Here is a 15,821-nt window from a genome sequence, read left to right on the forward strand (position 1 = left end):
ACCTACTGCTCCCTTGTAACTTACATTGCAAACCAAAACCTTTCTCTCAAGGTCCCTCCCGGGGTCAAGGTCGGGCCACACCCACCACCAAGGTTGGTCCAGGTTCCGAGAGGAGCCGTGGGAGAACGTTCCCAGGTGGAAGCAGGTGGAAGGATGTTGAGAGAAAGACCAGAGGTTTAAATTTCCAACTGTTGAGTTGGCCTTGGGGACCCTCCCAGGAGGCTTATTCCTCTTGGCGCATCAAAGCTCTGCAGCCAGAGTTCTTGCTGCCAACCCCTGCCCATTGGGAGCGCTTGGACTGCGCAAACTCTGCTCGTGGAGCTTCCTCTCCTGTTGGGTAGCACAACGAGCGAATAGCAATGAAAACACCAGAGATGGGAGAGCCTGGGGCTTCAGACCATTTCTGGCTGAGAGCCACGTACCTTCATAAGGTGCGTTTTGACAGTGGCCATCCCAAGGTAGCCCCCAGAGATTCTGATATGCAGAATGTCCCAAAGTCTCCTCCTTCCTTAGCGCCCGGGAGGCTAGGAAGTATCGCCCTCCTGTGTGGCTTCCAGGAGGGGGTTCAGGGGACTAAAGAGGCCCCCTCTGGTTTGCCTTAAAGGGCTCAGCATCAACCCACGAGCCGCCGGCCTGGTGGGCAGAGATGGCCCGGGCGACAAGCAGCCTTTCATGGTGGCCTTCTTCAAAGTGAGTGAGGTACACGTGCGCACGGCCAGGTCAGCTCCCAGCCGGCGCCGGCAGCAGAGCCGCAACCGCTCCCCTCCAGCCCAGGACGTGTCACGGGTCACCAGCGCTTCAGGTAGGTCTCCAGGTGGGGCCTGTTCTTACAGGGCAGGGCTGGCTGGCTCTCATTTCCGTGGGAACAAATGGCGGGATGACGATTCCAGACGCTGCTTCTGCACGGCCAGGACAACAGCTGGTGGGCGCGGTACGGGTTGTGCCACTGTGGGCCCGGTTCAGATCTGAGCCTTCGCTGCCTGGAGAGGTGGTCTGTGAGCCACAGACAGCCTTGGGTGTCTGTTTATATGGAAAGGTGTCTTTCCGTTTGGTTATGTTTCTCCAACCCTCGATTCATTCCCATGAAGATCGTGAGAGCCTGTAGACTTTCTTCTAGGTGCATTGCGCCTGGGAGGTTGTGATGGACAAACAGCTTTGTACCTTGCTAAGATGGACTTGTATTTGTTGAAAATTCGCTCAAGCAAGCCCCTACTGGGAAGTTCCAGTGTTCTAGCTCTAGGCATGGCTGGATGCATGGGCTCAGAGCAGGAATCTACCTTTCCTTCTTTCTAGTTTCCTTTGTGGGTTGCAGTCTCAGAAAGATGATCTCACCGTGGTGACAAGAAAGACAAGGGATCGTTCCAGGATTTTCTCACCCATAGCGATCTCAACCTCAAAGAGAACCACTCTTTCGTGGTGGCTTCAGCAGAACCCAGGGGGTGATTCTCATTGGCTTGCCTTGGGTCATGTGCCCAGCCGTGAAGCCGGTGTCGGGAAATGGAACACTGATTGGCCAGTCCTAAGTCATGTGCTCGTCCTGGAACTAGGAAATGGGGTCCATCCACTTTCCCTTATGTGGGCTTTGGGGGAGGTTACCCAAAGGAACATAGATACTCTGTTATGAAAGGAGGAAGAGAGATGGTTCAAGGCAAGCCAAAGCAAAATAGGTCCATGAGAGAAGTTAATGTTACAAAAGGTTCCCATCAGTCTGTATTATCTGTCTGCTTTGCTATCTTTAGGGATGTGCCCATTTGCTTGTACTCAACATGGAATCAGTGATTTTTTCGGTGTATGTACGGAAGGGCTTCCCTTATAGTTTTTGGAGTCAAAGAGACCCAGTAGGAATATGTTCTACTGTTCACTGGGGTCAGTTTTGGAGAGTCGGTGTTTGTTACTAATGTTTACCACTTGAGTGCCTTCTGTTATTGGTCACTATGTCAGGTGTCTAATCCCTTTACACTTACCATCTCAAGGTCACATTTTGACAGAGAGAAGATTGAGGTTCAGAGGGGTTAGGTAATCTTCCAATGGGGGAAGTTTGGGGTAATGTAGTGAATCGCCTCTTCTCTCCAGTTTCTTCCTCAATTGAAAGCAGCCTCCCAGCAGCAAATAAAATAAAAATACAGGGCCAGCTGTGTTACGGGTACGGGTGGTTTGGGCAATGCCAAGGGACCTACTCTCTCCTTCCATCCTCCCCCCTCCAGTGCTCTCAGCTCTCATTCCATCCCTGGGGATGAGTGGAGAAGCCCTGGCTTAGACGTGGGGACCCCACAGTCCTGACCTGGTCCACCAGTCACAGGAGCAGGGAGGGTGGATCGGGGGTGCCAGAGCTGGGAACACAGGCTCAAAGGGGCTAAAGAGAAGTCACAGCTTCTGCTGCTGAGTGGCAGTTCCGTGCCCTTCAGAGATGCTCCCTTCAGGCATTGAAGTCCACTCGTTGACACACGATGTGGGGAGGTGGGTGGAGGAGGGGGATAGGTTTTCCTACCCCAGCCAGCTGGTGGTATGAGTAAGTATTGGCCTCAAACCCAGCTGTGGCTTGCTCAAAAGCCCATGCTTGTAACATCTAGGCTCCCTTGGCCTGTTTAAATAGCCTGGGAATCAAGCGTGAGTTGAAGGGGGTAGGATTTGCAGTCAGAGGACCTGGCATGTGACCTTGGACAAAGCACCTAATCTCTTTCAGCCTCCGTTTATTCATCTGTGGAGTGGAGATAATGGGTACCTTGTAGATTTGTTGGGGTTAAACGGAAAACATTTAATAGCATTCAACGATTAGTTGCGTTCATTGGAGGAAGGAGGTTCTCAGGGCGTACATCAGGATCCCTGGAAAGGAAGTGCAATCCTTCTGGAAGATGCCCGGCGACTGTTTGTGGATGTCCTCTTCTAGTGGCCGGAAAGAACTAAGGCAACTTCGCCAAGTCCCCAGCCTCTCTCTAGGGGAAAGTGTCTTCCATTTAGGTCCTGATTTGAGAAGCCATTTCTTTTACCAATAACTTAGATGGGGAAATTGAAGGCTCCACCCAGTGTGATGTGACATTTTGCTTCTTGTCGTCTTGGTGTTTCTTGGAGGCCTTGCACAGCATGAGTGTTCCTGTGTTTACCACTAGAAACAGTCAGGACTGGGGTTTTAAAAAAAAAAAAGGGGGGGAGGAGAAATGCCTGCCTGCCTTTATTGGCTGCAGAGGAAGCACACTCAACAGTTAACAAAGCCAGCGTTTTCCTCCGGGGTATGAGGACGGAGTCTGCCATGCGTCGCTTCAGTTCATTCGTGATCTGTGGTCAGTTTGGTCCTGGCTCTCAGACGTGGAAGCCTCTCTTAAAATGCTGATTGCCTTTTAAAATTAAAATTTCACTTGATTCCATGAAGCCCTTTCCGCCCCACCCCCACGCCGGGTTTTTTTTTAATTGAGAAAACATGTGCCCCAATATTTGTTTTTTTTTTAACTCCCCACATCCCCCTTACGGCTTTTTGCGTGCTGTCTGCTCTCTGTGTCCATTCGCTGTGCGCTCTTCTGTGTGTGTGGTTTTTTTTTTTACTTGTCTCCCTTTTCTATTACGTCACCTTGCTGAGTTGGCTCTCCGTGGCGCTTGCGGGCCAGCGGCTCTCCGCGGTGTGCGGGCGAGACTGCCTTCACAAGGAGGCCCCGGGACGCGAACCCAGGGCCTCCCATATGGTAGACGGGAGCCCAACTGATTGAGCCACAGCCGCTTCCCTAATATTTGGGTTTTTTTAAAAGGATTTATTTATTTATTTATTTCTCTCCCCTTCCCCCCCACCCCGTCCCAATTGTCTGTTTTCTCTGTGTCTATTTGCTGCATCTTCTTCTTTGTCTGCTTCTGTTGTTGTCAGCGGCTCAGGAATCTGTGTTTCTTTTCACTGCATCATCTTGTTGTGTCAGCTCTCCGTGTAGATGGCGCCATTCCTGGGCAGGCTGCACTTTCTTTTGCGCTCGGCGGCTCTCCTTACGGGGTGCACTCCTTGCGCATGGGGCTCCCCTACATGGAGACACCCCTGCGTGGCAGGGCACTCCTTGCGCGCATCAGCACTGCACATGGGCCAGCTCCACACGGGTCAAGGAGGCCCGGGGTTTGAACCGCGGACCTCCCATGTGGTAGACGGACGCCCTAATCACTGGGTCAAGTCCGTTCCCATCTTTTAGCACTTTTGATTCAGAAGAATTCATCACAAAAACCTCTGGCCTCGTGTTTTCAAAAGCCCAGACCTCCAAACAATTACAAAATATTACAAAAGAGCCTCTGACTCCTTCTCACTGTCTCCAAAGACCCTCTCGAGCTGGTAGGAGAAGTTGTTCGCCAAAGGGTGACTTTTTATACCGGGTCTTTCTCCCTTACACTGTTAGTGTGTTCCTCAGAGGAAGAGCTTTCTGTGCAAGAAGGAATAGCCAGAAGGCTGGGCTGCTGCCCTGAGAAATGGGCCAACTGGTTGACGCTCTCCCTCCAGGCTTCTGGGGGGACCTGCGTGAACCAGGTAGATTTGCTGTGATGGGAAAGCCATGGTTTCTGATGAGGCACCAGGTAGCACCTTCCCCTTGTAAATCTTTGGGACAGTGGAAGGACGAGATTATTTTGCCTCTGCTGCCACCCTCTTTCCCAATGTGCTCCAGTAGATTTAATATTTCTCTGCTGAAACAGCCACCACCAAAAGAACGCATGGATTGTTTCACATCTGGGTAAGGAAGTGACCTCAGTTCATCAAATTACATGTCATCTGGGGTGCACCAGGGCAGGGAAGTAAGTGGCTCTTTTTGGAAGGAGCTGTTCATGCCCAAGAAGGCAGGACTAGTCCATCATGAGGGGACAAGGCAAGGCCAGTAGCTCCCCATCCACCTCCTCCCCACCGCCTGTGTCTGCTGTCACATCTGGACTTGGCTTTCAAGCTGAACTTTCCAGAACAAGTGCACTGGAGAGTGGGCTTGGATCAGTCTCCTTCCTTGGGTTTCCCTTGCTCAGGGGCCTCTGCACTCGTCTCTTCCAGATGAATGAACTGGCTGTTGCACTTTTCCAGTGGGCATGGACAGCATCTGACCACTATCATTTATCATTTGGACCTATGTTTTACTAGTCCTGGCCCAAGCTGTACTGAGTAAGCCATTAGGGATTCGCGTGAACCTGGCAATTCTTTTTCAGCCTCCACTTCTCACTAGTCTATTCATCTTGTCCGCCTGCCCTCGGTTCTTTACCTCTGAATGGCAGTTTCTTTCTGCTTGCTGCTATTTAGCCTTTTTCATGTTCTTTCCCTTAGGGTTCCTTTTTTGTTTTGTTTTGTTGGGGACTATCCATTAAGAGAACTGTACACAAAAGCTCTTGAAGGATGATTCCATGCCAGCGAGTCTAGATACCGATTGATGGAGCTAATTTTCCAGTGTCTTGCCAAGCCATCTTTGAGGAGGGGGCAGTTGATGTAATTTCGAGTCAGCTTCTGAGCCTGGGGCTTTCCACCTTGTCAACCAACTGGCTGCCACCATGGTGATTTAGACTTGTGCTTTGCTTTGGCAGTTGATAGTTTGAAAACATTTTCTGCCACTTTTTAACAATTCGTGTAAAATTTGAATAGACGACCATGAAGGTCTCTCAGCTTTGATAGTCTGTTTTGTCCCCGCCCAGCTCCAACAACCATTTAGCAAGCAGGAACCCCCCAAGGCCCTGTCTGTACTCTGGGATGAGCCCGTCTTTGCTTGGAATGCTACCTGCTAGCTCTTGTTAGAGTAACTGCTCTTCCCATCTCTTTCCAACCCACTTGAACGTGTATCTTGAAGGAGGCAGGAAGAAAATGTGGTTCTGGTGTATTTCTGTTATAACTCTTGACCTCCTTGTTGATAGTTCCTATCTTCCATCCCTTGAACTTCTCAGTTGGGACCATTTCATCTGCTTACAGCCTAAGAAAGGTAACCAGAATTCATCCCGTGCAAAACAACAGTTCAGGTACTTTATTATGACTAGGAAATCTTTAGCTACAGATTTCGAGGAGCTCCAGTTTACAGACGAGAGGCTCTCACTCTTACTGATGGGTGTTTGTTTGGCTTCTTGGTTCCTGCTGGATGTTCACAGTAGCTGCTGCTTCACTACATGGACTGGGCCAAAGGTGTGGGTTGACCCACCCAGACATGGATAAGCACTGGGAACCACCAGGTTTTAGGTCTTCGGAGGAGCTGGGAATTGTACTTGTAATTTTGATCTTCAATTCAAATGGTAGGGCCGGCAGCTTGGCTTTCAGGCTTCAGCAGCTGACACCCGTTCAGGACTTTCTAAACGAAGTCAAGTCTTGTTTCTGCACAGCTGTGGAGGACAGGAGTGGCACTGGCGACCCAAAAGTTAGAATTCTTTCCACTCCATCTTCATAATACTGGACTCTCACTCACCGTGAAGGGCCTTTGAGGATAATAGTAATCACAGAGTAAAGTAGCCTGGAGAGAGTCGCCTTCCACCCCATCCCAGGTTCCGGCCTCGTGAATGTGCTATGGCCAGCAGGGCTCAGCGGCAGGGAAAGGGGCCACACTATATGGAAATAACTCGCCAGCTATTACCAGCTCCTGGGATGACACAGGGGACCGGGAGACTCTGTCTAGGAAGCAGCTGGGGGAATAGAGGGTGCTCAAGCACAGGAAGTCTTCGAGCTCAGGCTGCAAGGGCAGCCTTCATCTATTTTTAAATAATTAGCTCCTATTTTTTTTTTTAATTTCTCTCCCCTCCCCCCCCCCCCCCCCCGCCTCAGTTGTCTGTTCTCTGTGTCTATTTGCTGGGTGTTCTTCTTTGTCTGCTTCTGTTGTTGTCAGTGGCACCGGAATCTGTGTCTCTTTTTGTTGCATCATCTTGTTGTGTCAGCTCTCCGTGTGTGCGGCGCCATTCCTGGGCAGGCTGCACTTTCTTTCGCACTGGGCAGCTCTCCTTAGGGGGCGCACTCCTCGTGCGTGGGGCTCCCCTACACGGGGGACACCCCTGCGTGGCACGGCACTCCTTGCGCGCATTAGCACTGCGCATGGGCCAGCTCCACACGGGTCAAGGAGGCCCAGGGTTTGAACCGCGGACCTCCCATGTGGTAGGCAGACGCCCTAACCACTGGGCCAAGTCTGCTTCCCTCCTATTCTTTTATAGTCAAGAAAAAGGCTGAGAAGAGCCCTGATTAAAGGGGAGCCGATAAGATCCAGAAATCCTGGAGCAACCAAAGACGAGGCCCTCTTGTGCCAACTGTCCCGGTTTGTAAACAGAATCCAGACCTTTGAAAACCAAGCTCTCCTCCCCCTCACACTTTGTAAGACGTGGACACCCAAAATCAAAATCCTAGTGGAGTCGTCTTGCCTGAGCGACACAAGGAGCTGGGGCGCCTGCAGCACGCGCTTCAATAACTGTATTGACTCTGTGGGGCTCTTGGGAGCCAGAGATTTGTTCAGGATAAGACTGGGCCGATAGAGCCCCAAGATATGGGCAGAACCGCCAGGCCAGGCGAAGACAGAGGTGCCATTTTAACAGCCACCGTTTGGTCCTTGCCCTTGTCGTTCAAGGAGAGAAGGGAAAGAAGAGTAACTAATTGTTCCCTCTAAAAACACGTTTTCTTTGGGAAGCGTTTGGAGCCCGAGCTTGGAAAAGCTAGGAACTGCTTTCCCCTGAGCCCCCACTGCCTAGTGCTTTCCCAGCCGTGTGGGCCAGAGGCTGCCGAGTGGGGAGCCCTGGCCAGGGAGGGGGTCGCCTGCCCCCTTCTTCTCCCCTCCTTCCCTCTCCCCCCAGTTTCTTATGGCTTCCCCTGACTTGGTCTCTTTTTCTGCTTTGTTCCCCTCTCCCAATTTCTTTCCCTTCGATTCTCTCTCATCTTCCTCTCTCGGGGTTGGGAAAGGACAGCGGACAGGTGGCCTGGACCCCTGGGACCCTCATCCTTCCTGCGACTCAGGTGCCACCCCCTCACCCGAGGCTTGCAATCTGGCTGTGCTGTGTGATTTGTGTCAAACGTGTAACCCTGGCGAGGCAGTGCCTGTCCAGGACTGGTGCTGTGCCCTTCCATTCTCACCCAGGACTCGTGGCCCCTGAAATCCCACAGTCCAGTGCCAGGGAAGCCTGCCCGTTCCGTGGCCTTCGCTCTGGCAGACATTCCATTTCTGCAATCAGCAGTGGAGCCGAAGCTTCCCTATCGGATGGCTTCTTGGCACTTGACGGGCATGTGGCTTTTCAAGAGGACTGGGTACAGTCTGCTGGGTAGAATGAGCCCAGGTGCCCCGTGGAGGGTACAGCAAGTGTGTGGTGGAGGGAAAGTCTTGCTCTCCCGCACTCTCCAGTTTGCTTCGGGGTAGGGAGGTGGTCTCCCTGAGGTTCTCCCATAGTCCACTTGGCCCAGCCAGGCTCCCGTTTGCTCTCTTCTATGGAAGGAACACTCCTCTTTCATCACAGGAGGGGAAGAGCAGGATGTGAGGCTGGCGAATAGAGGGTGTCCCCAACAAAGATGAGTGTCAGACCCAGCCCAGGAGCGAGAGAAACGAGCTTGCAGTCAGCACTGTGCAAACAGGTCATCAGCCCCCGACCAGGCATAGAGAGGACACAAAACACACCAGGGAAGAGGGTGACAGGAAGTGGTAGGAAAGCAGGAAGGGGGATGAAGATAAGGGCGAGAATGAAGAAGGGGAGGCAGATGTGAGCGGTGGGGGCAGTGGGATCACAGCGTGGCCCTGCCCGAGCCTTGGGCCCCTCACAAGCCCACCGCTCTCCTTCCAAGCAGGATTCTCGGGCACAGATATTTGCCCACATGCCCAAAAGTGCAAGGACAAGGTTCTTGATCACTGTATCTGCTCACCCGGAAGCTGGTGCCTTAGTTTCCCAGCTGCGATCACAAATACCACATAATGTGTTGACTTAATGGTAATCTATTGGCTCATGGTTTTGAGGCTAGGAGAAGTCCAACTTCAAGGCGTCAACAAGGCGATGCTTTCTCCTAGAAGACTAGCGTTCTGGACTGGCTGCCAGCAATCCTTGGTCCTTGGCTTTTCCATCATATGGTGATGTCCTCTTTCTCTTCTGGGTTCCATTGACCCTAGCTTCTCCTCCATGTGGCTTTGTCTTTGTACAGCCCACAGTAATAGGACTAACTCCCAACCGCATTCATTTGGGTCATGCCTTAACTAAAAATGACACCTTCAAAAGGTCCTATCTACAATGGGTTCACCCCCAAAGGAATGGATTAAGAACATGTCTTTTTCAGGGGTACACGATTCGACCTATCCCACTCAACAAATGTAACCCCCATATAGTTCATCTAACTTCAGTCTCCCAGCATTTCCCAAGTGTACCTGCCCCCCAGATAACCCAGAAGGATGACACATAAACAAAGACCTACCTGAGGCTGGGCAGAGTATTTCCATAGTCAAGGAGGGAGCTCAGGCTTTTTCCCAAGATAAATTCGTTATTGGAATTCCCCTGACCTCTCTTGTCTCTAGCTATGGTAGGAAATGGAAGATCCTGGTCCTCAGTAGAGCCTTTGGAAATGGATGGGGTACTTCTGGATATTTCTGTACCTCTGGTACAGCCTTTGGAAATGGATGGGGTAGACCCTTTGGAAATGGATGGGGTACTTCTGGATATTTCTGTACTTCCAGTTTAGAAGGCCTGAATGCCAATCTCAATTGGCAAAGTATTGGAAGAGTAAAGGATAAAAGAACACACTTTGGGTACCACCAGTGGCAGCCACCAGAAATACATCAACCATGACATGCAGCCTGGACCCCTCTGCTCAGTCTTCTTCCTGAGAAGGACTTCTGCCTTTCTTTACTCTTAACTGCTTTCCCTTCCCCACTACAGAGCATGGTGGCTGTTGCTGAAGTATCATCGTTTAGGGGGGAAGGCAGGTCTGTCTTGGATCTTGAAACTTCTTTTCTACCCCCACTCCTTGCCACCAACATAGAGCCTCAGAAGCTTCCTGCCTGAAGCTTCCTACATGTCCCCTACCCTGAGATGAAATCAATTTAAATGTTCATTAAAAACCCACCTTCGAGTGTTTGTCATGTTCCTTTAGAAAAGGAAGGAAGGCTTTGGGCCTTTTAAAATCATATCTGAAGGTTCCTCTACTGGGAGATGGAAAGTAATGTTGCTGAAGGTAATTAATATCTTTCCAAACTATTCTAAGCTCCCAGGTCTATGTGAAGGAGGTCTCTCTCCTGTTTAAGAGTTGAGTAAAAAAGTACCTTCTCCTGGGTATAGAAGAAATTCATCCAGGGGGCTCTTATGATTTGGGGATTTTACCACTAGATTACTTAATAGATTTTTTTTTCTTGCCCAAACCTCCCTGTGGCTGGGCTCTGCTTGTCAAAATCACCCTGGAAAAGCAATGTGGCCCTTATGTGGCTCAACCAGATCCCACTTGGGTTGCTGGATGCTTGCCCTGCCCTCCATTCTTATGCCGTAGAATCATGCGAGTGATGGAGGACCAGATTTTGCTTTCTTTGCTCATCTTGGCATAAGCCACATCTCTCAAATTTCTCTTAGGATCAAGACTGGGCCATGACCACAGCTACGTCCCAAGGGAGTCCTGGGCCCTGAGGATGGACTTCATGTCTTGAGGGTGTGAGCCTCTAGTGGAGAGAACAATGCCTCAAACCACTGTGCTCCCAGAATCAGCAGGGGGCAGGGGAACCTGCACTTCCCATAATCACTCTGATGATTCTCCTGATTTGGTCCATGGTTCAGACAGCCGATTGCTGCCCTTTAGATGTTTCATCAGCTTTGGATCTGGCTTGCTGTTATTGCTGCTTGTTCATTTTGTTTTGTTTTTGCCTCTCTCCAGCTCTCTGGCTTCCTCTCTCTGCCCTGCCCCGACCATGAACCCATTTATTTGGGCACAGTTATGTTACCTTCCTCTATCCCACTGGCATGGGTATGTTCCTATTAAATATTAACTGCATCCATTTTTACTGACCCTATCCAGACCGTTCATCTAAATAAATACAAAGGTGGGGGAGGAAAGGGGATGTTTTTCTGAAATCTGTCAATTCCTCAAAAAAAAAAAAAGTGTAATGACCTTGCAGAGCCCAGGATAGTGAGCCTGAGCGGCAGACACGAGTATTCTTAGGAGCATTGACCTCTACAAATATTTATACATTCTTTGCCAGCACTTAACATGGAGTTACAAGGAAACTTAAGCATGGCCTGAGAGTGTCTGTAGGAAGAAAAAACAGGAGAGTTGAATTCCTCCCTTTCCTCTCTCTGGCCCCAATCCTTACTTAACAACAAAAATGCCAGTGTCTAGCTCTACAAGAAATAGCTGTTCTTACAGAGAAGGTTCTCTTTGTTGAGTAGTGAGAGTCAAGTTAGCAGCAAGTTCACAAACAGAACTGTTGGTGAAGATAGAAGCAAGGTCCACTGACTGCGTCATCTTGGTTCCATCCAGCAGAAAGAGAAACTAGAAATCCTGACCTTCGGGGTTTGTCCCTCTTCAGGTCTGCCTGGTCTTGGAAGGACGGTTGTCCATAGAAATCATTGCTACCCAACTGGGCAGCGTTTTCAAGCTTGACTTTAGGAAGACTTGGTCTCCAGCACAGAAAAGATATTTTGGAGAAAGCTTATTTGGGGGGAAATACTGGCAGAATAATGTCGAGCAGGGAAAATTCGACTGAGACTGGAAGTAGGGCAGTCATCTTATCAATCATCCAACCCTGGACAACTTTAAATGTGAGAGGGAACAGGGCCCTGGAGTCTTCTCCTGGATCCTCAGTGTCTAGCTTTTGATAAAAGAGGAAGGAGAGTGTGTGGAGGTGGAAGGGGAGTTTCAGGGCCGGACTTTTTCACATTCTGTGGGAAACAGGGACGTGGTCATATCTAACTGCAGTAGAAAATCTCCAACTCTGTGCCCAGGAGGTAGACAGAGGACATTGGTTTTATTAAGCACATAGCAGTCAACATCAAACTGTTCCTTGTGTATGTCAAGCAGGCTGCTTTGCCTTTGTCATTCCCACTCTAAGGAATATTCTTGCCCTAGTTTGCCTCATGCCTCATGCCCAAATTTCTGTCCTGTCTCTGCTTCACGATACCTCCAGAGATAGTCTCGTCAACCCTAAATGAATAGTGACCTCACTCCCTAACCCTTAACTGTTGGATAATAATTAAGCCAGTCAGGGCTCTTGGTTATATACAGTAGATGCAGATGCTAATTAACTGAAAGAGAGAAATAATTTACTCTCAGGGTATTAGGGAGCTCACCAAATGAACAAGAAGGCTGGAGAAACCAGCTCAGGGAATCAAGGTCCAGCTAGGATCTGCTTTGGATGCCATCACCCTAGATACTTGCTGCCTTGGTACCTATTCTTGATTTCACTTTTGAATCACTCCTTCGAGGTATATTCTAGAGTGGGGGCTCTTGATTGGCTTTAAGTCATGTGCCTGTGCTCTAGCTTCTGGAAGACAAAGGGAAGAACTATCTGTCGGAAATCGGGACTACCTGGGAATTCTCCAAATGAAAAGTGATCCTGGATGCTGTTTAGCCAAAGCAGTCAGTGTCTATTACAGCTGGGTATGGAATTCTAGGTTGATGGCATTACTTTTGTGATATCATCAGAAATTTTTAATTGTACATATTTCTATTGCGAAAATATCCGCTGCCAATGTACTTTGGGTTCCTGTGTAGATAATTTTCCTTCTGTGTCTGGTTGATTTTAAGAATTTGTGTTTGATATACTATGGTTTCATCACATGTAGCTACATATAAATTTATTATGCTTAGGATTGATTGTGCCTTTTTGATCTAATGTCTTCAGAGAGAATATTTTCTAGTCACTTCACTGTACTATATTGCGGGGGGTTTCTTTGAATATGTTGTTCAGTTCTGTAATTCTCTCCTCAATCTGATGTTTGACTCATCCATTTAATTTTTATTTCAATGATTATAGTTTTTAATAAAACCTATTTTGTTCTTTTTCATCCACCTGTTCTTTTTCTGTAATTTTCTTCCTTTATGGTTTCTATTCCTTCTTTTACCTCTTCTCTTATTTTAGATACTCTTATTTCATAGCCTCATTCAAAAACTACTCTTATCTGCAGTCCTTGGAGCCCTACATGCCAACTCTCATCTCAGGACAGCTTATTTATGTGACTGCTGCTTTTTTGTTGTAGGATTATTTTCAGTAGGGGATTTTTACCTTGTTTTATGGGGTGAGAAGTGTTTGTTTTTACTGAGAGGACATAGTGCTCTGAAAATTTCTCTACAGTGTGATTTGGCTTCCCATTTGCTTCCTCCGGGATACTTGAAGTTACAGCTAGAGTGGTTCTGTGAGGAGAAGAGGCATACAGTTAGGAGGAACGAATAAATTTAGAATTAGCAAACTATCCCCAAAAGGTAGTCTGTCTCTCCTCCCAGTATAGGCCACTGGGCTGAATTGGTCTATTTGTCTCTTTCCCTTACAAAATATTGAAATCTGCCATGTTCTCTCCTGACCCAGGGCCAGGAGGCCCAGGATTGCAAGTAACAGAAAGGCCAACTCAAACAGGCTCTCAGTGGTTAGGCAACACATTGGCTCACCTAACTGAGGAGTGCTGAGGTAGCACGCATGTAGCACCAAGGCTCCTGCATCCACTGAGGACCTTTGTAGATTAAAAACCTTTCTCCAAAAAGTTCCCCTCACCTCTCATTTGTCTCCCCTCTCTAGACACTCAAACATCCCTACCAGATTAATCCTTTAGAATCTCTGCTCCGAACATGTCCCTCACTCCCTGGCTCCCAAACCATCCAAGGCTGGCTGGCTTGGTACCTCTGGTAGCAAGCCCACACCACTGTGGCTCTAGGCCGTACATTTCTCCACCTTTCTCTGACCTGACTCCTCTTCCCATATTCTTAAGTCCATCCCACCAAATCTTTTCCAGCAGAAGCACTCTCTTTCCTCGGGCTTCCACCCTGAACCATCCTTGGCTGATCTCCCAGCGGTCTTTACCTGTGACCCTGACCCGTGACTTTCAGATCCTGTCTGTTCGTGAGTCATTTGTTTATGTGTCTTATACCACCCCAGCGATTCACTCCGTTCTTGGAGGGCTGGAGCGGTGTCTGACTCGTCATCCCATTTCCTGTGGTGATGGCATAGGGCGTGGCACACAATAGCTGCTCTGATTAGCCTGAATGAATCAGGACACGCCATCCCCCTTGCCACCAAGGCTAGCTTAGCCGGGCTCCTGCACTGCACCAGTAAAGCTCTATCTCCAGGCTTTAATGGACTCTCCCAGGGAGCACCTGGCTTGGAAGTCCTTGTAGGTAACAAGGCTCCACGCTGGCAGCAAGGCTGGAAAAAGAACAATGCAGGAAATCCTGGTTCCTGCCTTCAGGGTACTCTCCTGGCCCAGCAGCCTCTTCAGAAGCCCCTGTGCAGCTTCAGGACTGCCCTTGCTTGAAATTTAGACAGTCCTGTTTGTTTCAAGTGAACACGGTGTCTTCCGAGGTGGGAGGCTCGGCTTGGGGATGGGAGAGAGTTGGCTCTCTCGCCCTCCCTAAGCCCGGCTCGCTGTCTGGCGCACATCCCAGGCTGCGTATACACGTGCTGCTTCGAGGACTCCACCCAAGTCAACTGCTGATTGTGTGCCAGCGTGCCCAGTGCTGGCACCGGAGTGGACGCCGTGGAAAGCACAGAATGCCCACACAATTGGGACCCGGTCTGAGCCTAGCGTGGGTCTTGTTCACGGCTCCTCCCCGCGTTTGCTCCATGCACACGTGCTCCCTGGGAACTTTGAAAGGAAGAAAGGAATGAATGAATAGATGCATCTTTTGATCTCTTCCCACAGATTACAACAGCAGTGAATTAAAAACAGCCTGCAGGAAGCATGAGCTCTATGTGAGCTTCCAAGACCTGGGATGGCAGGTAAGTTCTCTGGACAGCAAGGCGGGACCAAGGAGGTCCTTTCTCCATCGGTCTCTTCTCATCTTAATAGCGGCAGCTCTCGTCAAGGGTTGGGAGCCTCTGGGCTGAGCTGGCTCCTTAAGTGACAGTCCTGAGGAGCCCGTAGGAATGCTCGGATTCCTGGAGTGTGAAGACGCGGGCCTGGCTACACGCGTGCCGATCCCACCCGATCCCTTTCCAGGGAACCCAGGCGAGCCAGGCTGGGGGGTCCCAGGCAGCAGCCACAGCTTACAATACTCTTGCCCCATTCTTTAAAAGTCCACGGGCACATACTTATTTGGGCATTTAAACACATTTGTGTTTCGAGACAGGGCTGGAAAAATTGATCTAACGGTTCACTTTTTCCGGGGCTGTGAATCGGCTCCCCCAAACTATCCAGAAGAGCAGAAAGGTTTTGTAAGGAAAGAAGCAAATTGAGTTACGAGGTGACGAGCAGAAGATGCAGGCTTGCATGTGCAGGTGGCCCTGCGATACTGGGAGTCCCCTTTGGGTGCCCAGTACCTGAAGCCGGCCACCTGCGTGCCTTCCCAGAGGGCCTGAGAGGGCGAGAGGTCCCCGGGGCCACGTGGACCAGGCTCAGACCCCACTTTGCCACTCGAAGGTGACCCTGGACCGATACCTAACCCTCCCGTGTCTATTTCCTTACCTGTCCAGTGTGGGTAATACTGCATCAGGTTATTGGCAGGAATCAAGAGGAAGGGAAACATGTATGTAATCAAGTTTCCATTTGCTTCCTTTTGCTTGAAATGAAGGACTGGATAATTGCACCCAAGGGATATGCTGCCAACTACTGTGACGGAGAGTGCTCCTTCCCCCTCAACGCCCACATGAACGCCACCAATCACGCCATCGTACAGACGCTGGTGAGCACGTCGAGACCCTTTAACCCTGAGTCTGCTGGAGCTCCGACCAGATGTGGTTTCTAATGCGGTTATTCCCACTTTCTGTTTT

The 15,821-nt window shown here is 49.7% G+C and overlaps 1 protein-coding gene across 1 annotated transcript in view; it reads left to right on the forward strand.

The window, feature by feature from the left end:
- The window catches only part of BMP6 (bone morphogenetic protein 6), a 163,435-nt gene that overhangs the window by 146,099 nt on the left and 1,515 nt on the right, over positions 1–15,821 (forward strand). The window contains exons 4-6 of the mRNA XM_058285200.2: positions 605–802; positions 14,755–14,831; positions 15,623–15,733. Coding sequence (XP_058141183.1) covers positions 605–802; positions 14,755–14,831; positions 15,623–15,733 — 386 coding nt within the window. The remainder of the gene's footprint in view (positions 1–604; positions 803–14,754; positions 14,832–15,622; positions 15,734–15,821) is intronic.

Source organism: Dasypus novemcinctus, chromosome 22 (assembly GCF_030445035.2).
Source record: "Dasypus novemcinctus isolate mDasNov1 chromosome 22, mDasNov1.1.hap2, whole genome shotgun sequence".
NCBI classification, from domain to species: Eukaryota; Metazoa; Chordata; class Mammalia; order Cingulata; family Dasypodidae; genus Dasypus; species Dasypus novemcinctus.